This window comes from Molothrus aeneus, unplaced genomic scaffold, assembly GCF_037042795.1.
Source record: "Molothrus aeneus isolate 106 unplaced genomic scaffold, BPBGC_Maene_1.0 scaffold_470, whole genome shotgun sequence".
NCBI classification, from domain to species: domain Eukaryota; kingdom Metazoa; phylum Chordata; class Aves; order Passeriformes; family Icteridae; genus Molothrus; species Molothrus aeneus.
Genome location: NW_027099145.1, coordinates 17,832 through 43,000, shown reverse-complemented (window position 1 = coordinate 43,000; position 25,169 = coordinate 17,832). Strand labels below are relative to the sequence as shown.

The 25,169-nt window shown below is 48.0% G+C and overlaps 2 protein-coding genes across 4 annotated transcripts; one reads left to right on the top strand and one right to left on the bottom strand.

The window, feature by feature from the left end:
- Window positions 1–3,766: 3,766 nt before the first annotated feature.
- Window positions 3,767–12,901, bottom strand: ARHGAP35 (Rho GTPase activating protein 35; the record flags this gene model as incomplete). Its single annotated transcript, XM_066571400.1, has 2 exons — window positions 12,824–12,901; window positions 3,767–7,597 (listed from the first exon to the last, which is right to left on the bottom strand). A coding segment is annotated over exon 2 (3,699 nt), but the record flags the coding sequence as incomplete, so codon positions are not given.
- An 882-nt stretch (window positions 12,902–13,783) lies between these two features.
- On the top strand, window positions 13,784–24,218 carry AP2S1 (adaptor related protein complex 2 subunit sigma 1). 3 transcript variants are annotated; one of them, XM_066571397.1, is made up of 5 exons: window positions 13,784–13,958; window positions 18,526–18,675; window positions 19,552–19,665; window positions 19,782–19,841; window positions 23,954–24,218. In XM_066571397.1, exons 1-5 carry the CDS (start codon window positions 13,956–13,958, stop codon window positions 24,053–24,055), a joined length of 429 nt encoding a protein of 142 aa, XP_066427494.1. In that variant the 5' UTR covers window positions 13,784–13,955; the 3' UTR covers window positions 24,056–24,218. The 3 variants fall into 3 exon arrangements, with proteins under 3 accessions (XP_066427494.1, XP_066427495.1, XP_066427496.1); XM_066571398.1 differs by lacking the exon at window positions 23,954–24,218 and adding an exon at window positions 23,253–23,357; XM_066571399.1 differs by lacking the exons at window positions 19,552–19,665; window positions 19,782–19,841; window positions 23,954–24,218 and adding an exon at window positions 19,180–19,404.
- Window positions 24,219–25,169: the final 951 nt, after the last annotated feature.

Below are 25,169 nucleotides of genomic sequence, written 5' to 3'. Positions count from 1 at the left end.
GGGGTAATATAGGGAAACACCAGGGAAATACTGGGGGATTAGGGGGGGTAATGGGGGGTAATGTGGGGGATAATATGGGGAAACACGGGGGAAATACTGGGGGATTAGGGGGGGTAATGGGGGGTAATGTGGGGGGTAATATAGGGAAACACCAGGGAAATACTGGGGGATTAGGGGGGGTAATGGGGGGTAATGTGGGGGGTAATATAGGGAAACACCGGGGAAATACTGGGGGATTAGGGGGGTAATGGGGGGTAATATGGGGGGTAATATAGGGAAACACCGGGGAAATACTGGGGGATTAGGGGGGGTAATGGGGGGTAATATGGGGGGTAATATAGGGAAACACCGGGGAAATACTGGGGGATTAGGGGGGGTAATGGGGGGTAATGTGGGGGGTAATATGGGGAAACACGGGGGGAAATACTGGGGGATTAGGGGGGGTAATGGGGGGTAATATGGGGGATAATATGGGGAAACACGGGGGGAAATACTGGGGGATTAGGGGGGTAATGGGGAATAATATGGGGGGATAGTGGGGGATAATATGGGGGATAATATGGGGGGATAGTGGGGGATAATGGGGGGATTGTGGGGGATATTATAGGGAAACGGGGGGAAATACTGGGGGATTAGGGGGGATAATGGGGGTAATGTGGGGGATAATATGGGGAAACACGGGGGGAAATACTGGGGGATTAGGGGGGGTAATGGGGGGTAATATGGGGGGTAATATAGGGAAACACCGGGGAAATACTGGGGGATTAGGGGGGATAATGGGGGGTAATGTGGGGGATAATATGGGGGGATAATGGGGGAATAATGGGGGGATTGTGGGGGATATTGTAGGGAAACAGGGGGAAAATACTGGGGGATTAGGGGGGATAATGGGGGTTAATATGGGGAGATAATGGGGGATAATATGGGGATTAGGGGAGATAATGGGGGATAATATGGGGGATAATATGGGGGAATAATGGGGATTGGGGGGGTAATATGGGGGATTGTGGGGGATATTATAGGGAAACAGGGGGGGAATACTGGGGGATTAGGGGGGATAATGGGGGATAATATGGGGGATAATATAGGGAAACACGGGGGGAAATACTGGGGGATTAGGGGGGATAATGGGGGGTAATGTGGGGGGTAATATAGGGAAACACCAGGGAAATACTGGGGGATTAGGGGGGGTAATGGGGGGTAATGTGGGGGATAATATGGGGAAACACGGGGGGAAATACTGGGGGATTAGGGGGGGTAATGGGGGGTAATGTGGGGGGTAATATAGGGAAACACCGGGGAAATACTGGGGGATTAGGGGGGATAATGGGGGGTAATGTGGGGGATAATATGGGGGGATAATGGGGGAATAATGGGGGGATTGTGGGGGATATTGTAGGGAAACAGGGGGAAAATACTGGGGGATTAGGGGGGATAATGGGGGTTAATATGGGGAGATAATGGGGGATAATATGGGGGATAATATGGGGGAATAATGGGGATTGGGGGGGTAATATGGGGGATTGTGGGGGATATTATAGGGAAACGGGGGAAATACTGGGGGATTAGGGGGGATAATATGGGGGATAATATGGGGGATAATATGGGGAGATAATGGGGGATTAGGGGGGATAATGGGGGATAATATGGGGGGATAATTGGGGGGATTGTAGGGGATAATATGGGGGGATAGTGGGGGATATTGTAGGGAAACAGGGGGGAAATACTGGGGGATTAGGGGGGGTAATGGGGGGTAATATGGGGGGGTAATATGGGGAGATAATGGGGGGATAATGGGGGGATTGTGGGGGATATTGTAGGGAAACAGGGGGAAATGCTGGGGAATTAGGGGGGATAATATGGGGGATAATGGGGGGATATTGTAGGGAAACAGGGGGAAATACTGGGGGATAATGGGGGATAATATGGGGGATAATAGGGGGGATTGTGGGGGATAATATGGGGGGATAGTGGGGGATATTATAGGGAAACGGGGGGAAATGCTGGGGGATTAGGGGGGATAATGGGGGGTAATATGGGGGATAATATGGGGGGAATAATGGGGGGAATAATGGGGGGATTGTGGGGGGTATTATAGGGAAACAGGGGGGAAATACTGGGGGATTAGGGGGGATAACGGGGGATAATATGGGGGATATTATAGGGAAACAGGGGGGAAATACTGGGGGATTAGGGGGGATAATGGGGAATAATATGGGGGATATTATAGGGAAACACGGGGGAAATACTGGGGGATTAGGGGGGATAATGGGGAATAATATGGGGGGATAATAGGGGGGATTGTGGGGGATAATATGGGGGATAGTGGGGGATATTATAGGGAAACAGGGGGAAAATACTGGGGGATTAGGGGGGATAATATGGGGATAATATGGTGGTAATATGGGGGGATAATGGGGGGATAATGGGGGGATTGTGGGGGATATTGTAGGGAATCAGGGGGAAAATACTGGGGGATTAGGGGGGGATAATATGGGGGATTGTGGGGATATTATAGGGAAACAGGGGGGAAATACTGGGGGATTAGGGGGGATAATGGGGGAATAATGGGGGGATTAGGGGGGAATAATGGGGGAATTATGGGGAAATTATGGGGAAATGATGGGGACCTCTCCAAACCCCACCTTCACCCCAAGTCCCACCTCCATTCCAAGCTCCACCTCCACCCAAGCCCCACCCTCACCCCAAGCTCCACCTCCACCCCAAGCTCCACCTCCACCCAAGCTCCACCTCCACCCCAAGCTCCACCTCCACCCCAAGCTCCACCTCCACCCCAAGCTCCACCTTCACCCAAGCTCCACCTTCACCCCAAGCTCCACCTTCACCCCAAGCTCCGCTTTCAGCCCAAGCTCCACCTCCACCCCAAGCTCCACCTCCACCCAAGCTCCACCTCCACCCCAAGCTCCACCTCCACCCCAAGCCCCACCTCCACCCAAGCTCCACCTCCACCCCAAGCTCCACCTTCACCCAAGCTCCGACTTCACCCAAGCTCCACCTCCACCCCAAGCTCCACCTCCACCCAAGCTCCACCTTCACCCCAAGCTCCACCTTCACCCAAGCTCCACCTCCACCCAAGCTCCACCTCCACCCCAAGCTCCACCTCCACCCAAGCTCCACCTCCACCCCAAGCTCCACCTCCACCCAAGCTCCACCTCCACCCCAAGCTCCACCTCCACCCCAAGCCCCACCTCCACCCAAGCTCCACCTCCACCCCAAGCTCCACCTTCACCCAAGCTCCGACTTCACCCAAGCTCCACCTCCACCCCAAGCTCCACCTTCACCCCAAGCTCCACCTCCACCCAAGCTCCACCTTCACCCCAAGCTCCACCTTCACCCAAGCTCCACCTCCACCCCAAGCTCCACCTCCACCCAAGCTCCACCTCCACCCAGGCTCCACCTCCACCCCAAGCTCCACCTTCACCCAAGCTCCGACTTCACCCAAGCTCCACCTCCACCCCAAGCTCCACCTTCACCCCAAGCTCCACCTCCACCCAAGCTCCACCTTCACCCCAAGCTCCACCTTCACCCAAGCTCCACCTTCACCCAAGCTCCGACTTCACCCAAGCTCCGACTTCACCCAAGCTCCACCTCCACCCCAAGCTCCACCTTCACCCCAAGCTCCACCTCCACCCAAGCTCCACCTTCACCCCAAGCTCCACCTTCACCCAAGCTCCACCTCCACCCAAGCTCCACCTCCACCCCAAGCTCCACCTCCACCCAAGCTCCACCTCCACCCAAGCCCCACCTTGGTGGTCCTCCTGAGGCTCCTCAAGATGTTCCTCCTGCGCGGATCCTCGCCATCTCCCGCCTCGTACGCCATCACCGCGTTGTCCCCTTTGTAGCCCCCTTGACCTCCCGCCTCCTCGTCCTTCTTCCTCCCAGGTCCCAACTCATCGTCGCTGCCGACGCTCAGGCCCGGCCGGTAACCGGCGAAACGTCCGAGCCGCGCGCACCGCGCCCGGTACAGCGAGGGTTTGGCGACGCCCGGCGCCTTCCGGCCGCGCTCCAAGGAGCTGGTGTCCATCTCGCTGTCCGAGCCGTTGCCGCTGCCGTTGGACGTGGCCTTGTTGATGTTCCTCACCGTGATGATCTTGCCTTGGGTGCTGTCGTGGGGCACCGAGTAGATGTTCTCCTCCTCGCTGCGCGGTTTCACCACCGCGTCCATGGGCTCGGCGTAGTCCGAAGGGTCGAAGCAATCGGGCGGCAGCCACGCGGACGAGGACACCGAGCGCCGTTGGGCGTCGCGGTGGCTTTGCTCCAGGTAGCCGAGGTCGCCCTTGATGTCGAAGTGAACCGGCGGTTTGGGCTTGACCGGCGGCGGGACCTTGTTGGCTTTTCCGTCGAACGTCCCCACCACCGAGATGAAGCTCAGAGCGTCGTTGCCTTCCAGCTCCATGGACAACTTGGAGTGGTCCTTGGGCAAGGTGGCCACGGGAGGCTCCTCGCGGAAGGGGCTGTAGCCGGGCAGGGGTTCCGGGTCCTCCTCGGAGTCGGGCAGGTTGGAGTTGCAGAGCGGAGATCCGGCGCGCGGCGAGTTGAAGACGTCCTCGCCGGTGCTGCACGCCTCGGCGGCGTTGTCGTACATGTGGGCGGCCTCCACGATGTTCTTCTTGTCCAAAGCGTCCTTGAAGAAAGGTTGGAAGACCTCCAGCTTGGTTTGGGCTTGGCCGCAGGGCAAAGCGGCGAACCTGGCCTCGATCTCCTGCGCGATCTCCTCGCCCTCGGCCAACTGCTCGCGGCTCACGTCGTTGTCCAGGAGGTCGGCGGAGCCGTCGGCCAAAGCCACCAACTGGACGGGGACGATGTCCTGGACGTCGGCCAGGAAGGCGCGCAAGGTGGCCAAGGACGCTCTGCGTTTGGCGGCGTAGAAGACGATGTAGCCGTGGACCAGGCGGCTCTTCCTCAAGCCGAACGAGGCGTGGTAGGACAGCAAGGACAGCTCCACCTTCCTCCGCTGAGACCCCACCGCCGCCTCCAGCAGCACCGCGGCGCCGCCGCCCGGCGCCGGCCGGCACGCTTGCGCTTGAAGGATGGGCAGGAGAACCTCGTCGGCGCTCACCGGGTCGCCGCACATCAAGCACATCACCACGCGCAGGTCGGCGCCGTCGGACGCGTCCTTCAGACCCGGCGTGGAGCCCACCACCAGGTTGAGGTTGCGTTTGGCGTCCAACAGACCCTTGAGGACTTGGCCGATCTGCTTCTCGTTGATGTTGCGGCCGTAACCGATGCCGGCGGACGCCGGGTCGAGGAAGACGCACTGGAGCTTGCTGGCGATCTGCTGGCCTTGCTGGATCAAGCTCTGCAAGGTCTCGCCGCCGGCGTCGCCGCCGCCGCCGCGTTTGTTGACCAGGATGAGCGTCAAGGGCAGCTGGGCCAAGTGGCCGTCGCGGCGACCCACGGTGGACTCGCGGCTCTTCTCGATGCTCTCCACCACGTAGGACAAAGATTCCTTGGAGTTGTAGAGGCAAAGGCAGCCGTGAGGTTGGAAGGTCGGCGTCTGGAAGGCGTTGACCGGCAGGCGGACGTTGCCCTCGATGGGCCTCAAGGCCAGCTCGTACATCTTGCCCTCGATGACGTATTTGTCGTCGTTGGTGCAGAGCGCGCGGATCTCGTTGGCCAGCTCGCGGGCCAGGCCGTCCTTGCCCAGGATGACCAAGTTGATGCGGTCGACGTTGGAGTCCGCCAAGGGGTTGTTGCGGTGCTGCCGGGTGAAGCGGGAGCCCAGCAGCTGCTCCACGCGGGCGTCCACGCAGGCGGCGCAGCTGGGGCACGTCTCCTTGGTGGGGTGGTAGACGAAGTGGATGTGCTTGAGGATGAGGGCGTCGCGCTCGGCCTGCAGCTTCTGCAGGGCTTTGAACCTCTGCTCTTCGCCCAGCACCTCCTGGATGACGCCCATCTTCTCCTTGCTGGGCTTGGCGTCCAACTCCAGCTCGTAGAAGAGCTCCGAGTACTCCAGGAGCAGCTCCTGGAAGTCCTCCTTGGCTCTGTCGATCAGCTGCTTCTGGTGCTTGCCGTAGATGTCCATGTAGACGGACTCCTCCAGCCACAGGTAGAAGTCCTCGTTCATGATGAAGCTCCTGGCCTCCTCCCAGGGTTTGCCGGGCGTGACGAAGGGAGAGGTCTCCAGGTTCTCGCGGAACGCCCTCCTCATCTCGGCGCGCTTCCGCTCGTTGCGAAGCTTCTCCAGGTGGGCCTCGTAGAGCTGCTCAGCCGCCGGCGTCTCCAGCAGGTCGAAGGGGATGCGCTCGTTGTCCACGTTGTCCACGTGGCTGGTGGCGTCCCACGGAGTCTCCTCCAACACCACGAACCACTTGAGAAAGTCGGGCTTGGCCTCCAGGAGCTTCTCGGCCTTGGCGCGACTCAAGTGGTCGATCTCGTCCAGGTCCGGCACCAGGGCGTCCAAGGCCTGGGGCAGCAGGGCCAGGTAGACCTTGCGGCGCCGCTCGATGTGCTCCTGCTTGAGGCGCTGGACGTGCTGCAGGAAGAGCTTCTTGGCCTTCTGGGTGCCCTCCAAGTAGACATAGTCCTGGTACTCGGGCGCCGGCTGCATCTTGCGGCTGACGTTGGGCCAGAGCTCGTGGTGGCTCTTGACGATGCGGCTGACGAGCCACTCGTACTTGTCCTTGGCGGCGGCGATCTGCTGGCTCTGCTGCTTGAGGGCCTCGAAGTAGGGGATGATCTTGGCCTTGCCCCTACTCTTGTCCACCAGCTGCACCAAGGTGCTGAAGGCCAGCTCGACGTTGACGTTGGAACGCGCCGAGGTCTCCACCACCTGCAGGTTCTTCTTGCCCAACGCGAAGGCGTGGGCGTCGCGGATGTAACGCTCGACGCCCTCGTCGCACTTGGTCAGCACCACCACCACGGGTTTCTTGGTCTTGGCCAGTTGGTTGTAGAGGTTGGAGACGAATTTCAGCTGCTCGTCGAAGTTGCGGTTCATGCCGCGGCTGACGTCCACGCAGAGCAAGAAGCCGTCCACCGGCAATTTGCCGTCGGGCATCTGCTTCTGCTCGAAGTCCTGCTCCAAACCCAGCTGGTCGGTGCAGAAGTACATGAGCTTCTCGGCCGACGCCAACTTGGTGGCCGCCGCTCTTTTGATGTAAGGTTGCAAAGCCGTGCTCCGGTGAGGTTGGAAGGTCTGGTCGTCGATGAACTCCGTCTGTTCCACCACGTGGATCCTGCACTCCACGCACTCCTCCAAGGCTCGGGCCACCTCGCCCCAGTAGAGGAAGTGGTCATTGTTGACCACCCTTCCTCCAAAGTCACTGGTGCTGAGGACGGAGGTGTGGTCCAAGTGGAAGTCGTCGGCGCTGGGTCGAACGAATCGGTTGCAAAGGCAAGATTTGCCGACGCCGCACTGACCTTTCTCCTTCTCGGTGCCGGACAGCCCCACCACGCTGACGTTGTAGGTGGGCGTGCGGCCATCTTGCTTGCGGGCCATCATCATGGTCGGAGCATGGTGGTGGCCCTGGCGCGGCGCGGGGACGGGATCAGGGCAGGGGCGGCGGCGCCATGGCCGGGGCGCCGGGGATGCTTCAGGAACTGGAGGGCGTCGGAGCGCGGCGGCCGATGAGGGGTCCTGGGGGGACAGAGAGACGGGAGGGGGAGTCAAGGGTGGTGGAGGTGGTCGGGGAAGGGTGGGAATGGGGTCTCCAACAAGTGAGGGACACCAGGAGGGACACGACTGCTCCGGGCAACAGGGGGAACCAAGATGGACGAAGGTTCCCCAGCATGGTGGACGCAGGTTCTTCACCATGGTGGACACAAGTTCTTCACCATGGTGGACACAACTGCTCGGGCCAACATGGGGAACCAAGATGGACGCAGGTTCCCCAGCATGGTGGACACAAGTTCTCCACCATGGTGGACACAGGTTCTCCACCATGGTGGACACAAGTTCTTCACCATGGTGGACGCAGGTTCTTCACCATGGTGGACACAAGTTCTTCACCATGGTGAACACAAGTTCTCCACCATGATGGACACAGGTTCTTCACCATGGTGGACACAAGTTCTTCACCATGGTGGACACAGGTTCTCCACCATGATGGACACAGGTTCTCCACCATGATGGACACAACTGCTCGGGCCAACGTGGGGAACCAAGATGGACACAGGTTCTCCACCATGGTGGATCCAACTCTTCCACCATGATAGACACAACTTGTACACCATGATGGACACAAGTTCTCCACCAAGATGGACACAAGTTCTCCACCATGATGGACATAAGTTCTCCACCCAACCAAGGGTCACCATGATGGACACAACTTCCCCCTCATGATGGATCCAACTCCTTCATCCAACCAAGGGTCACCATGATGGACACAGGTTCTCCACCCAACCAAAGACCCTCCATGATGGACACAAGTTCTCCACCATGATGGACACAAGTTCTCCACCATGATGGACACAACTCCTCCAACCAACCAAGGGTCACCATGATGGACACAAGTTCTCCACCCAACCAAGGGTCACCATGATGGACACAACTTCCCCACCATGATGGATCCAACTTCTCCACTCAACCGAAGACCCACCATGGTGGACACAGGTTCTCCACCAAGATGGACACAAGTTCTCCACCATGGTGGACACAACTTCTCCATCATGGTGGACACAACTTCTCCATCCAACCAAGGGTCACCATGATGGACACAGGTTCTCCAGCCAACCGAAGACCCACCATGATGGACACAAGTTCTCCACCATGGTGGACACAGGTTCTCCACCATGATGGATCCAACTCTTCCTCCATGATAGACACAACTGGTACACCATGGTGGACACAACTCCTCCACCCAACCAAAGACCCACCATGATGGACACAAGTTCTCCACCATGGTGGACACAGGTTCTCCACCGTGATGGACACAAGTTCTCCACCGTGATGGACACAACTCCTCCACCCAAGCAAGGGTCACCATGATGGATCCAACTCCTCCACTCAACCAAAGACCCATGATGGACACAAGTTCTCCACCATGGTGGATCCAACTTCTCCACCATGATGGACACAACCTCTCCACCCAACAAAAGACCCACCATGGTGGACACAACTTTTCCACCATGATGGACACAAATTCTCCACCATGGTGGACCCAACTTTTCCACCATGATGGACACAAGTTCCCCACCATGGTGGACACAAGTTCTCCATCCAATCAAAGATCTCCCATGAGGGACCCAACTTTTCCACCATGGTGGACAGAAGTTCTTCAGCATGAAGGACACAAGTTCTCCACCATGATGGATCCAACTTCTCCATCATGGTGGACCCAACTTTGTTTTCCCTGGAATTCCCTGACTCAGCAGTTCCAGATTGACCCCAAAAATTCCCTAAAAATCCCCCAAAATTCCCCAAAAAATTCCAAAAAAAATTCCCGTGGAATCCTCACCCAGATCCATCCCAGAGCTGGAAATCCCAACTTTAAACACCCAAAAATTCCCGATGTTCCCCAAAATTCCCACCTTTTTTCCTGGAATTCGCTGACTCAGCACTTGCAGATTGACCCCAAAAATTCCCTAAAAATCCCAAAAAAATTCCCCAAAAAATCCCAAATTCCCGTGGAATCCTCACCCAGGAGCTGGAAATCCCAACTTCAAACCCCCAAAAATTCCCAATTTTCCCCAAAATTCCTGAATTTTACCCTGGAATTCACTGACTCAGCACTTCCTGATTAACCCCAAAATTTCCTAAAAAACCCCAAAATTCCCCTAAAAATCCAAAATTCCTGTGGAATCCTCACCCAGGAGCTGGAAATTCCAAGAGGAGAAAAAAAATCGGGAATTTTCCTATTTTTTCCCCAAAAATCTCAGTTGGAATCTTCAAAACCTCCAAAAATCCCCAAATTCCCCCCCAAAAAAAGGGATTTTTTTTTTACCCCCCAAAAAATGTTTTTCCTGAATTTTGGGGTTTTTGAGATATTTTTTCCTAAATTTTGGGTTTTTTTGGGAGGTTTTTCCTAAATTTTGGGGCTTTGGGATATTTTTTCCTAAATTTTGGCCATTTTTGGGATGTTTTTCCTGAATTTTGGGGATTTTTTGGGATCCTTTTCCTAATTCTTGGGATTTTCTGGAAGGTTTCTTCCAAATTTTGGGATTTTTGGGATTCTTTTCCCAATTTTTGGGATTTTTTTTGGGGATGTTTTTCCTAAATTTTGGGATTTTTGGGATCATTTTCCCATTTTTTGGGGTGTCCCAAAGTCACCATTCCCAAATTCTGGGGTTTTTTGGGACCCTCTTCCCAATCCTTGGGATTTTTTGGGATCTTTTTCCTAAATTTGGGGATTTTTTGGGATCCTTTTCCCAATTTTGGTTTTTTTTGGGATGTTTTTCCAAAATTTGGGGATTTTTGGGATCTTTTTCCCAAATCTTAGGGATTTTTGGGACCTTTTCGACAAATTTTGGGATTTTTGGGATCTTTTTCCACCATTCCTGGAGGAGAAATCCCCAAATTTGGGATGGAAGAGACAAATCCAGGTGGGCAAAGTGAAATTTTGGCCTCAAAAATTCCTCCCAAAATCCCAAGAAACCCCCAAAAAAACAACCCCAAAAATCCCAGAAAATCCCCTCAAAAATAAAATTTAAAAAAATCCCAAATAAATCCCCAAAAAAGCCCCCAAAAAGCCCCAAATAATCCAAAATAAATTTTAAAAATCCCAAAAAAATCCTAAAAAAACCCCCAAAATTATCCAAAAACCACTCAAAAAATCCAAAAATATTTTAAAAAATTCCCCCAAAAACCAAGAAAATTCCACCCAAAGAGTCCCCAAAAAATCCCCCAAAACCAAAGAACCAAAAAAGTCAAAAAATTCCAAAGAACAAAAAAAACCCCAAAAATCACAAAATATTTTAAAAAATCCCCCCCAAAAATCCCAAAAATTTGGAAAAAAATCCCAAACCCCCGGGAAAAAAACCCCAAAAATCCCCCCAAAAAATTCCCAAGAAAATCCAAAACAATCCCAAGAAAATCCTAAAAAAATCCCAAATAAATCCCCAAAACCCCCAAAATAAATCCCTAAAAAAAACCCCCCAAAATCCCCATAAAATCCCAAGAAAATCCCCCCCCAAAAAAACCCAAGAATATTCAAAATAAATTTTAAAAATTCCCAAAAGAAACTCCAAAAAAATCCCCCAAAACCCCAAAAGAAACTCCAAAAAAAAATCCCAAAAAACCCAAGAAAATCCTTAAAAAAAATCCCAAACAATCCCAAGAAAATCCTAAAATAAATCCCAAATAAATCCCAATAAATCCCCAAAATCCCAAATTTCCAGGGAATGGCAACTGTGGATAAAAAGGGGGAATTTGGGGGGGGCTTTGGGGAGCCAGATAATCCCAAATAATCCCAAAAAATGGGGGAAAATGGGGGAGAAATGGGAAAAAAAGGAAAATTGGGAATTTTAGGGAGGGGGATTTGAGGGGAGACCCCAAAATTTGGGGAGGGGGAAATGAGGGGGGAACCCCAAATTTGGGGAGGGGGGAGACCCCAATTTGGGGAGGGGGATTTGAGGAATTTGGGGAGGGGGATTTGAATGGGAAACCCCAAATTTGGGGAGGGGGATTTGAGGGGAGAACCCCCAAATTTGGGGAGGGGTCTCCCCTCAGAATCCCCCCCAAATTGGGGATGGTATCACCTGTAAGTCCCCCTAAAATTGGGGGTGGTCTCGCCCCTAAATCCCCCCCCAAAATTGGGGGTGGTCTCCCCTCAGAGTCCCCCCCCATTTCGAGTTGGTCTCCCCCAAGTCCCCCCCAAATTGGGGGTGGTCTCCCCTCAGAATCCCCCCCAAATTGAGGATGGTCTCGTCCCCAAATTGGGGGTGGTCTCACCTTTGAGTCCCCCCAAATTGGGGGTGGTCTCTCCCCTAAACCCCCCCAAAATTGGGGGTGGTCCCCTCAGAATCCCCCTCAAATTGGGGGTGGTCTGCCCTCAGAATCCCCCCTAAATTGGGGATGGTCTCGCCCCCAAATTGGGGATGGTCTCCCCTCAGAATCCCCCCGAAATTGAGGATGGTCTCGCCCCCAAATTGGAGGTGGTCTCACCTTTGAGTTCCCCCCAAATTGGGGATGGTCTCCCCTCAGAATCCCCCTCAAATTAGGGGTGGTCTCCCCTCAGAATCCCCCCCAAATTGGGGATGGTCTCCCCTCAGAATCCTCCCCAAATTGGGGGTGGTCTCCCTTCAGAATCCCCCCCAAACTGGGGATGGTCTCGCCCCCAAATTGGGGGTGGTCTCCCCTCAGAATTCCCCCCCAAATTGAGGATGGTCTCGCCCCCAAATTGGGGGTGGTCTCACCTTTGAGTCCCCTCTAAATTAGTGGTGGTCTCCCCTCAGAATCCCCCCCAAATTGGGGATGGTCTCGCCCCAAATTGGGGGTCGTCTCCCCTCAGAATCCCCCCCAAATTGGGGATGGTCTCCCCTCAGAATCCCCCCGCCCCCCCTCCCCAATTTTGGGGTCCCCCCTCTCCCCTCCCGGTGGTCTCTCCCACACAGCCCCCCATGAATGGGCGGCGGAACCATTGAGAACGGACGGATGGGGCGGTGGGGGTCTCATCCCCCCCCCCTTCCCCCCACGGGGGGTGGTCTCTCCCGTGCCCCCCTCACGGGGCCGTCCCCCCCCCCCCCCTCCCGCGGGGGCCATGGGCCGGCCCGGCGGGCGCGCGGCGGGCGGGGGTGGGGCGGCCCATTGTTCTTCTGGGGGGGGGAGGGAGGTGGTGGTGAGGGGGGGGGGGGGGTTTCCAAAGAGAAAAAAAGGCGGCGATGGTGGCGCTGAGAGCGAGCGAGGAGGAAATGGTTTCCTTCTTACCGGAGAAACAGAGGCGGCGGCGGCGGCATCGGGCCGGGCCGGGGGCGGCGGGAGGCGGCGGCAGCGCCATGTCCGCGCTCTCGGGGCGGCGGCGGCGGGCGGGGCGAGGGCGGCGGGGGCCGCCGGGGCGGGCTCGGCCTGTAATGGCGGCGGCGCCTTCCTCCTCCTCTAACCCCCCCCCACCCCTCAGCCCTCAGCCGCCTCCTCCTCCTCCTCCTCCTCCTCCTCCTCCTCTCTCCGCCTCCGCCTTCACGATCACGGAGGGGGGGGGGGGGGGGGTGGGAATGGCGGGAGCGCGTGCGCGGCGGGAGGGGAGGGGCGGCACCGTGAGGGGAGCGGCGGGAGCGGCGGGAGGGGCGTGGCTAAAGGAAGGGGCGGGGATAAGGGGCAGGGCTCGGATGAGAGCGCAGGGATTTTGGGGGGGAGATACCGGGAATTTTATAGGAAAAACCGGGAATTTGATAGGAAAAAATGGGAATTGTGAGGGGGAAAAGCGGGAATTGTGAGGGGGATAAGTGGGAATTGTGAGGAGGGAAGGAAGCAAAGAGCAGCGGGAATTTTGGGGTGGGGGGATGCAATGGGAGGGGCCAGAAGAGTGGGGTAATGAGGGAGTGGGCGTGGTTTAGGGCGTGGCCTGGAGGGGCAGGGGGCGCGGAATTTGGGGAGGGGGCGAAAACCGGGATATGGAGGGTGGGGGGAGAGAGGGAATTTGGGGAGGGGGAGCGAGGAAAGGGGGCGTGGCTAAGAGCGGTGTGGGCGGGGCTTGACCGCTGAGGTGGGGGCAATTTGGGGAGGGGGCTACAAATCTCCTTCTGATCGCCTTCCTTCATTTCCAGGGCAGGAATTTGGGGAGGGGGCGCCGGGAAATTTGGGGAGGGGGCCATGAGAATTTTGGGGGAGTGGGGCGGGAATTTGAGGGAGGGGCGAGAAACGTGAGGGGGAAAGGGCGGGAATGGGAGGTGCCGCGCATGCGCAGTGCGGGCGGCGCGGGGGCGCCCCCTGTTGGAAGCGGGAAGCGGCGGGGCCTGGCTCTGAGGGGGGGGCGGAAAACCGGGAACGGAACCGGGAACGGAATCGGAACCGGGATCGGAACCGGAATCGGAACCGGGGGAGGCCTCGGGCCGATACCGCCATGGTGAGAAGCCCTGAGGGCAGCGGATAACCGGGGAGGACACGGAGACAGCGGGAACAGGATGGGGAAGGAACCGGGGGGGGGCCCGGCCTGGAGGCGCCGTGAGGAAAGGGGGGGACACGGGGGTTCTGAGGGGGAATTTAATTATTTTCGGGTTTTTATGAGGAGATTTTGGGATTTTCCCACAATTTAGGATCATTTTCAGGGGGCTTTTGAGGAGTTCTGAGGGGGAGTTTTATTCTTTTGGGATTTTATGAGGTGATTTTGGGGTGTTTGCAGTTTTTTTTCCAATTTAAGGTCCTTTTTGAGAGGTTCTGAGAGGGCTTTTAATTATTATTGGGATTTTGTGAAGACATTTTGGGGTCTTTTGGTTTTTTTCCCAATTTAGGATCTTTTTGAGTGGGACTTTGAGGGATTCTGAGGGGGATTTTAATTATTTTGGGTTTTTATGAGGAGATTTTGAGTTGTTTCCCAATTTAGGATCATTTTGAGGTGGATTTTGAGGAGTTCTGAAGAGGGTTTTTATTATTTTTGGTATTTTATGAGGAAAATTTGAAGTCTTTTGGGTTTTTCCCCAATTTAGGGTCATTTTGAGGAGGATTTTGAGGAGTTCTGAGGGGGATTTTAATTATTTTTGGGTTTTTATGAGGAGATTTTGAGTTTTTTCCCAATTTAGGGTCAAATTGAGAGGTACTGAGGGGGAGTTTAATTATTTTTGGGATTTTATGAGGAGATTTTGGGGTTTTTCACAATTTAGGATCATTTTGAGGGGGAGTTTGAGAGGTTCGGCGGGGGGTTAATCATTTTTGGTATTTTATGAGGAAAATTTGAAGTCTTACGGGGTTTTTTCCCAATTTAGGGTCATTTTGAGGAGTTTTGAGGGGGATTTTAATTATTTTTGGGTTTTTATGAGGAGAACTTGGGGTGTTTTGAGTTTTTTTCCCAACTTCAAGTCATTTTGAGGGGGAATTTGAGGAGTTCTGAGGGGGATTTAAATTATTTTTGGGTTTTTATGAGGAGATTTTGAGGTTTTTTCCCAATTTGGGGTCAAATTGAGAGGTACTGAGGGGGATTTTAATTATTTTGGATATATTATGAGGAGATTTGGGGCTGTTTTGGGATTTTTCCCAATTTAGGGTCCTTTTTAAGGGGGATTTTGAGGAGTTCTGAGGGGGGGGTTAATCATTTTTGGTATTTTATGAGGAAAATTTGAAGTCTTACGGGGTTTTTTCCCAATTTATGGTCATTTTGAGGGGGATTTTGAAGGGTTCTGAGGGGAATTTTAATTATTTTTGGGTTTTTAGGAGGAGAACTTGGGGTGTTTTGAGTTTTTTTCCAATTTCGGATCATTTTTGAGGGGGATTTTGAGTAGTTCTGAGGGGAATTTTAATTATTTTTGGGATTTTATGAGGAGACTTTGGGGTTTTTCCACAATTTAGGATCATTTTGAGGAGAATTTTGAGGAATTCTGAGGGGAATTTTAATTAATTTTGGGATTTTATGAGGAGAATTTGAGTTTTTTCCCAATTTAGGGTCATTTTGATGGGTTCTGAGGGGGATTTTAATTATTTTTGGGATTTTATGAGGAGATTTTGGGGCTTTTCCCAATTTAGAGCCCAGAACGGGGCTGGGAACCCTCCCATAATTCATGATAAAGTCCGAATTTAAATGATCAAAAAATTGGGATTTTAGTGACAAAAAAATGGGAATTTTAATTACGAAAAAATTTAAATTTTAGGGAAATAATTTTCCCGATTTCCCCCAAATTTTAACCCTCTAAAATTCCATTTTTTTCTGGGAATTCTGGGGCCGAATTAACGAAAAAATCCGAATTTTGATGACGGAAAATTGCAAAAAAATGGGAATTTTTGGGGAATAATTTCCCCAATTTCCCCCAAATTTTAACCCACTAAAAATCCAATTTTTTCTGGGAATTCTGGGGCCGAATCAATGAAAAAATCAGAATTTCTACCACGCAAAATTGGATTTTCAATGCCAAAAAAATGGGAATTTTTGGGGAATAATTTTCCCGATTCCCCCCCAAATTTTAACCCTATAAAATTCCAATTTTTTCTGGGAATTCTGGAGCAGAATCAATGAAAAAATCCGAATTTTGACGACGCAAAATTGAATTTTAATTCCGAAAAAAATCAAATTTTTGGGGAATCATTTCCCCGATTTCCCCCAAATTTTCACCCAATCAAATTCCAATTTTTTTCTGGAATGTTCTGGGGCAGATTCGCTTCATCCTGATCCAGAACAGGGCTGGGAACCCTCCCATAATTCACAATAAAATTGGATTTTTAATGGGAATTTTAATTTAAAAAAAAAAGGGAATTTTAAGGAAATAATTTCCCGATTCCCCCCAAATTTTAACCCAATAAAATTCTAATTTTTTCTGGGAATTCTGGGGCCGAATTAACGAAAAAATCCGAATTTTGATGACGGAAAATTGAATTTTAATTCCGAAAAAATTTAAATTTTTGGGGAATAATTTTCTCAATTTCCCCCAAATTTTCACCCAATCAAATTTCAATTTTTTTCTGGAATGTTCTGGGGCAGATTCGCTTCATCCTGATCCAGAACAGGGCTGGGAACCCTCCCAAAATTCACAATAAAATTGGATCTTTAATGGGAATTTTAATTACAAAACATGGGAATTTTAAGGAAATAATTTTCCCGATTCCCCCCAAATTTTAACCCAATAAAATTCCAATTTTTTCTGGGCATTCTGGGGCCGAATCAAGGAAAAAATCCAAATTTTGGTGACGCAAAATTGAATTTTAATTCTGAAAAAAATCAAATTTTTGGGGAATAATTTTCTCGATTCCCCCCAAATTTTAACCCAATAAAAATCCAATTTTTTCTTGAATTTCTGAGGCCGAATTAACGAAAAAATCCAAATTTTGGCGACGCAAAATTGAATTTTAATTCCAAAAAAAATCAAATTTTTGGGGAATAATTTTCTCAATTTCCCCCAAATTTTAACCCAATAAAAATCCAATTTTTTCTTGAATTTCTGATGCAAAATTAACGAAAAAATCCGAATTTTGACGACGCAAAATTGAATTTTAATTCCGAAAAAAATCAAATTTTTGGGGAATCATTTCCCCGATTTCCCCCAAATTTTCACCCAATCAAATTCCAATTTTTTTCTGGAATGTTCTGGGGCAGATTCGCTTCATCCTGATCCAGAACAGGGCTGGGAACCCTCCCAAAATTCACAATGAAATTGGATTTTTAATGGGAATTTTAATTACAAAAAAATGGGAATTTTAAGGAAATAATTTTCCCGATTCCCCCCAAATTTTAACCCAATAAAATTCCAATTTTTTCTGGGAATTCTGGGGCCGAATTAACGAAAAAATCCGAATTTTGACGACGGAATATTGAATTTTAATTCCGAAAAAAATCAAATTTTTGGGGAATAATTTTCTCAATTTCCCCCAAATTTTAACCCAATAAAATTCCAATTTTTTCTTGAATTTCTGATGCAAAATTAACGAAAAAATCCGAATTTTGACGACGCAAAATTGAATTTTAATTCCGAAAAAAATCAAATTTTTGGGGAATCATTTCCCCGATTTCCCCCAAATTTTCACCCAATCAAATTCCAATTTTTTTCTGGAATGTTCTGGGGCAGATTCGCTTCATCCTGATCCAGAACAGGGCTGGGAACCCTCCCAAAATTCACAATGAAATTGGATTTTTAATGGGAATTTTAATTACAAAAAAATGGGAATTTTAAGGAAATAATTTTCCCGATTCCCCCCAAATTTTAACCCAATAAAATTCCAATTTTTTCTGGGAATTCTGGGGCCGAATTAACGAAAAAATCCGAATTTTGACGACGGAATATTGAATTTTAATTCCAAAAAAAATCAAATTTTTGGGGAATAATTTTCTCAATTTCCCCCAAATTTTAACCCAATAAAATTCCAATTTTTTCTTGAATTTCTGAGGCAAAATTAACGAAAAAATCCGAATTTTGACGACGCAAAATTGAATTTTAATTCCGAAAAAAATCAAATTTTTGGGGAATCATTTCCCCGATTTCCCCCAAATTTTCACCCAATCAAATTCCAATTTTTTTCTGGAATGTTCTGGGGCAGATTCGCTTCATCCTGATCCAGAACAGGGCTGGGAACCCTCCCAAAATTCACAATGAAATTGGATTTTTAATGGGAATTTTAATTACAAAAAAATGGGAATTTTAAGGAAATAATTTTCCCGATTCCCCCCAAATTTTAACCCAATAAAATTCCAATTTTTTCTGGGCATTCTGGGGCCGAATTAACGAAAAAATCCGAATTTTGACGACGGAATATTGAATTTTAATTCCAAAAAAAATCAAATTTTTGGGGAATAATTTTCTCAATTTCCCCCAAATTTTAACCCAATAAAATTCCAATTTTTTCTTGAATTTCTGAGGCAAAATTAACGAAAAAATACGAATTTTGACGACGGAAAATTGCAAAAAAATGGGAATTTTTGGGGAATCATTTCCCCGATTTCCCCCAAATTTTCACCCAATCAAATTCCAATTTTTTTCTGGAATGTTCTGGGGCAGATTCGCTTCATCCTGATCCAGAACAGGGCTGGCAAGACCCGCCTGGCCAAGTGGTACATGCAGTTTGACGATGACGAGAAGCAGAAGCTCATCGAGGAGGTTCACGCCGTGGTCACCGTCAGGGACGCCAAACACACCAACTTCGTCGAGGTAAAACCCCAAAATCCGCGGGTTTCACCCCAAAAATCCCCATTTTCTACCTTCAAACCGGAATTTTCCACACCTAAATTGGCGTTTTTGACCTCTGGAGCAGCAGATTTTGCTCCCAGTCCCTCCCAGTCCCTCCCAGTCCCTCCCAGTCAATCCCAGTCCATCCCAGTGATTCCCAGTCCCTCCCAGTCCCTCCCAGTCAATCCCAGTCCATCCCAGTCCCTCCCAGTCCCTCCCAGTGGTTCCCAGTCCCTCCCAGTTCATCCCAGTGGCTCCCAGTAACTCCCAGTTCCCCCAGTTCCGCAATTTCAAGATCATTTACCGCTGCTCCCAGTCCCTCCCAGTTAATCCCAGTTGCTCCCAGTCAATCCCAGTCAATCCCAGTCCCCTCCCAGTGGTTCCCAGTTTGTCCCAGTGGTTCCCAGTCCCTCCCAGTGGTTCCCAGTGGTTCCCAGTTTGTCCCAGTCCCTCCCAGTCCGTCCCAGTAACTCCCAGTTCCCCCAGTTCCGCAATTTCAAGATCATTTACCGCCGCTATGCCGGCCTCCAGTGCCCTCCCAGTTCATCCCAGTCCATCCCAGTCCCCTCCCAGTGGTTCCCAGTCCGTCCCAGTCCCTCCCAGTCCCTCCCAGTCCCTCCCAGTCCCTCCCAGTCTGTCCCAGTCCCTCCCAGTCCCTCCCAGTCCCTCCCAGTCCCTCCCAGTTGCTCCCAGTAACTCCCAGTTCCCCCAGTTCCGCAATTTCAAGATCATTTACCATCGCTATGCCGGGCTCCAGTGCCCTCCCAGTCCATCCCAGTCCCCTCCCAGTGGTTCCCAGTCCCTCCCAGTCCCTCCCAGTTTGTCCCAGTCCCTCCCAGTAACTCCCAGTTCCCCCAGTTCCGCAATTTCAAGATCATTTACCGCCGCTATGCCGGCCTCTATTTCTGCATCTGCGTCGACGTCACCGACAACAACCTGGCCTACCTGGAGGCCATCCACAACTTCGTGGAGGTGAATTAATTACCCCGTTCATTAATTAATTAACTAATTACCCCCTTAACGAGCCCCCCCGGGCCTTAATTACCCCCCCGGAGGTGTTAATTGGGGGTTTTAATGAATGACCCCAGGTGCTCAATGAGTATTTCCACAACGTCTGCGAGCTCGACCTCGTCTTCAACTTCTACAAGGTGGGGAAGGGGTTAACGAACGGTGGGCGTTAATTAATTAATTGGGGAGGGGTAATTAATTTGGGAGGGGTTTCATTAATTGGGATGGGTTTCATTAATTGGGGAGGGGTAATTAATTTGGGGAGGGGGTTCATTAATTTGGGAGGGGTTTCATTAATTGGGGAGGGGTTTCATTAATTTGGGAGGGGTTAATTAATTTATTAATTAATTTATAATTAATTAATTTGGGAGGGGTTTCATTAATTTGGGGAGGGGTTTTGGGGCCTCTTTGTTCATTTTTGGGGGGGTTAATTAATTGGGGGGGTAATTAAGTAATTGGAGGGGTTTCATTAATTTGAGGGGTTAATTAATTAACTGGGGAGGGGTTAATTAATTGGGATGGGGTAATTAATTAATTGGAGGGGGTTAATTAATTTGGGAGGGGTTTCATTAATTTGGGAGGGGTTAATTAATTTATTAATTAATTTATAATTTATTAATTAATTTGGGAGGGGGTTCATTAATTTGGGAGGGGTTTCATTAATTGGGATGGGTTTCATTAATTGGGGAGGGGTAATTAATTTGGGGAGGGGGTTCATTAATTTGGGAGGGGTTTCATTAATTGGGGAGGGGTTTCATTAATTTGGGAGGGGTTAATTAATTTATTAATTAATTTATAATTAATTAATTTGGGAGGGGTTTCATTAATTTGGGAGGGGTTTCATTAATTTGGGAGGGGTTAATTAATTGGGATGGGGTAATTAATTAATTGGAGGGGTTTCATTAATTTGGGAGGGGTTTCATTAATTGGGGAGGGGTTTCATTAATTTGAGGGGTTAATTAATTAACTGGGGAGGGGTTAATTAATTGGGATGGGGTAATTAATTAATTGGGATGGGTTAATTAATTTGGGGAGGGGTTTCATTAATTGGGGAGGGGTTTCATTAATTTGGGAGGGGTTTCATTAATTGGGGAGGGGTTAATTAATTTATTAATTAATTTATAATTAATTAATTTGGGAGGGGTTTCATTAATTTGGGGAGGGGTTTTGGGGCCTCTTTGTTCATTTTTGGGGGGGTTAATTAATTGGGGGGGTAATTAAGTAATTGGAGGGGTTTCATTAATTTGAGGGGTTAATTAATTAACTGGGGAGGGGTTAATTAATTGGGATGGGGTAATTAATTAATTGGAGGGGGGTTAATTAATTTGGGAGGGGTTTCATTAATTTGGGAGGGGTTAATTAATTTATTAATTAATTTATAAGTAATTAATTTGGGAGGGGTTTCATTAATTTGGGAGGGGTTAATTAATTTATTAATTAATTTATAATTAATTAATTTGGGAGGGGTTTCATTAATTTGGGGAGGGGTTTTGGGGCCTCTTTGTTCATTTTTGGGGGGGTTAATTAATTGGGGGGGTAATTAAGTAATTGGAGGGGTTTCATTAATTTGGGAGGGGTTTCATTAATTGGGGAGGGGTTTCATTAATTGGGATGGGTTTCATTAATTGGGATGGGTTTCATTAATTGGGGAGGGGTTTCATTAATTTGAGGGGTTAATTAATTAATTGGGGAGGGGTTAATTAATTGGGATGGGGTAATTAATTAATTGGAGGGGGTTAATTAATTTGGGAGGGGTTAATTAATTTATTAATTAATTTATAATTTATTAATTAATTTGGGAGGGGCTTCATTAATTTGGGAGGGGTTTCATTAATTTGGGAGGGGTTAATTAATTAATTTATTTCTAATTTGTTAATTTGGGGGGGTTAATTAATTTATTTTTTTATTTTTAATTTGTTAATTAGTTTGGGAGGGGTTAATTTATTTATTTATTAATTTATAATTTGTTAATTAATTAGGGGTTAATTAATTTGAGGGGTTAATTAATTGGGATGGGGTAATTAATTAATTGGAGGGGGCTTAATTAATTTGGGGGGGTTTCATTAATTATGGAAGCGGTTTAATTAATTTGGGAGGGGTTTCATTAATTTGGGAGGGTTTAACTAATTTATTAATTAATTTATAATTTATTAATTAATTTGCGTAGGGGTTTCCTTAATTTGGGAAGGGGTTAATGAATTAATTTTGGGGGTTAATTAATCGAATTAATTAATTGGGGATGTGGTTAATTAATTAATTTGGGGAGGGGTTAATTAAGTAATTTATTAATATATAATTTGTTAATTAATTTGGGAGGGGTAATAAATTTGGGAGGGGTTCATTAATTCATTTATTTATTTATAATTTGATAATTAATTTGGGAGGGATTAATTAATTTATTTATTTATTTATTTATTTATAATTTGTTAATTAATTTTGGAGGGGTTAATTAATTTCTTTATTAATTTATAATTTGTTAATCAATTGGGGGTTAATTAATTTGAGGAGGGGTTAATGAATTTCTTTATAAATTTATAATTTCTTAATTAATTGATTGTGGATTTTGGGCTGATTTCGGGGCATTTTGGGTTAATTTGGGTCCATTTGGGGCTGATTTTGGTCCATTTTGGGTCATTTTCAGCCATTTTTGGGTCAATTTTAGCCATTTTTGGGTCATTTTCAGCCATTTTGGGTCATTTTCAGCCATTTTTGGGTCATTTTCAGCCATTTTGGGTCAATTTTCAACCATTTTTGGGTCATTTTTTCCCGGTTTTTTGCTGATTTTTTTGCTGTTTTTTGCTGGTTTTCCCTAATTTTCCCTAATTTTCCCTAATTTTCCCTTTTTCTCCCCATTTCCAGGTGCACACAGGGGAGGCTGAGATTGGGCTGATTTTGGTCTATTTTGAGTCATTTTCAGCCATTTTTGGGTCATTTTCAGCCATCTTGGGGTCATTTTTGGGTCATTTTTAGCCATTTTTGGGTCATTTTTTCCCGTTTTTTTGCTGATTTTTGCCGTTTTTCCCTAATTTTCCCTTTTTCCCCCCATTCCCAGGTCTCCATCGTGGTGGATGAGATTGGGCTGATTTTGGGTTATTTTGGGTCATTTTTGGGTCATTTTTGGGCCATTTTTGGGTCATTTTTGGGCCATTTTTTCCCCTTTTTTTCGCTGTTTTTTGCTGTTTTTCCCTAATTTTCCCTTTTTCTCCCCATTTCCAGGTGTACACGGTGGTGGATGAGATTGGGCTGATTTTGGGTCTATTTTAGCCATTTCTGGGTCAATTTTAGCCATTTTGGGGCCATTTTTTCCCCTTTTTTCGCCCTTTTTCCCTAATTTTCCCTTTTTCTCCCCATTTTCAGGTGCACACAGGGGTGGATGAGATTGGGCTGATTTTGGGGCATTTTCAGCCATTTTTAGGTCATTTTCGGGTCTATTTCAGCCATTTTGGGGTCAATTTTAGCCATTTTTGGGCCATTTTTTCCCATTTTTTCGCTGATTTTTCCCATTTTTTCGCTGATTTTCCCTAATTTTCCCTTTTTCTCCCCATTCCCAGGTCTACACGGTGGTGGATGAGATTGGGCTGATTTTGGGTCATTTTGGGTCATTTTCGGGTCTATTTCAGCTGTTTTTGGGTCAATTTTAGCCATTTTTGGGTCAATTTTAGCCATTTTTGGGCCATTTTTCCCCGTTTTTTCGCCGTTTTTCCCTAATTTTCCCTTTTTCTCCCCATTTCCAGGTGTACACGGTGGTGGATGAGATTGGGCTGATTTTGGGTCTATTTTAGCCATTTCTGGGTCAATTTTAGCCATTTTGGGGCCATTTTTTCCCCTTTTTTCGCCCTTTTTCCCTAATTTTCCCTTTTTCTCCCCATTTTCAGGTGCACACAGGGGTGGATGAGATTGGGCTGATTTTGGGGCATTTTCAGCCATTTTTAGGTCATTTTCGGGTCTATTTCAGCCATTTTGGGGTCAATTTTAGCCATTTTTGGGCCATTTTTTCCCATTTTTTCGCTGATTTTTCCCATTTTTTCGCTGATTTTCCCTAATTTTCCCTTTTTCTCCCCATTCCCAGGTCTACACGGTGGTGGATGAGATTGGGCTGATTTTGGGTCATTTTGGGTCATTTTCGGGTCTATTTCAGCTGTTTTTGGGTCAATTTTAGCCATTTTTGGGTCAATTTTAGCCATTTTTGGGCCATTTTTTCCCGTTTTTTCACTGTTTTTCCCTAATTTTCCCTTTTTCTCCCCATTCCCAGGTGTACACGGTGGTGGATGAGATGTTCCTGGCAGGGGAGATCCGGGAGACGAGCCAGACCAAGGTGCTGAAGCAGCTCCTGATGCTGCAATCCCTGGAATGACCCAAAATCCCCCAAATTCACCCCAAAATTCCCCCCCCGCCGTCAGTGTTCTCGTGCTGTGTAAAAAATGTGAATTCCTGTGCATGAAAGGGACCAAAAACGGGAATAAAATGGGGTAAAAAGGAGGAAAAATGGGAATAAATGGATTGGAAATGGAAAAAAATGGGGAAAACTTGGGAATAAAATGGGGTAAAAATGACCAAAAATGGGAAAAATGGGTTAAAAATGAGCAAAAATGGGAATAAAATGGGGTAAAAATGAGCAAAAATGGGAAAAAATGGGTTAAAAATGGGCAAAATGGATTAAAAATGGGATAAAAATGGGAATAAAATGGGTTAAGAATGAGCAAAAATGGGAATAAATGGATTGGAAATGGAAAAAAATGGGGAAAAATTTGGAATAAAATGGGATAAAAATGACCAAAAATGGACTAAAAATGGGCAAAAATGGGAATAAAATGGGGTAAAAAGGAGGAAAAATGGGAATAAATGGATTGGAAATGGAAAAAATGGGGAAAAATTGGGAATAAATTGGGGTAAAAATGACCAAAAATGGGAAAAATGGGAATAAAATGGGGTAAAAATGACCAAAAATGGGAAAAAATGGGCAAAAATGGGAATAAAATGGGGTAAAAATGACCAAAAATGGACTAAAAATGGGCAAAAATGGGAATAAAATGGGGTAAAAAGGAGGAAAAATGGGAATAAATGGATTAAAAATTATCAAAAATGGGATAAAAATGGGAATAAAATGGGGTAAAAAGGAGGAAAAATGGGAATAAATGGATTGGAAATGGAAAAAAATGGGGAAAAATTGGGAATAAATTGGGGTAAAAATGACCAAAAATGGACTAAAAATGGGAATAAAATGGGGTAAAATGGGCAAAAATGGGAAAAAATGGGTTAAAAATGACCAAAAATGGGAAAAAATGGGAATAAAATGGGTTAAAAATGGGCAAAATGGATTAAAAATGGGAATAAAATGGGATAGAAATGGGAATAAAATGGGAAAAAATGGATTGGAAATGGAAAAAAATGGGGAAAAATTGGGAATAAAATGGGGTAAAAATGAGCAAAAATGGACTAAAAATGAGCAAAAATGGGAATAAAATGGG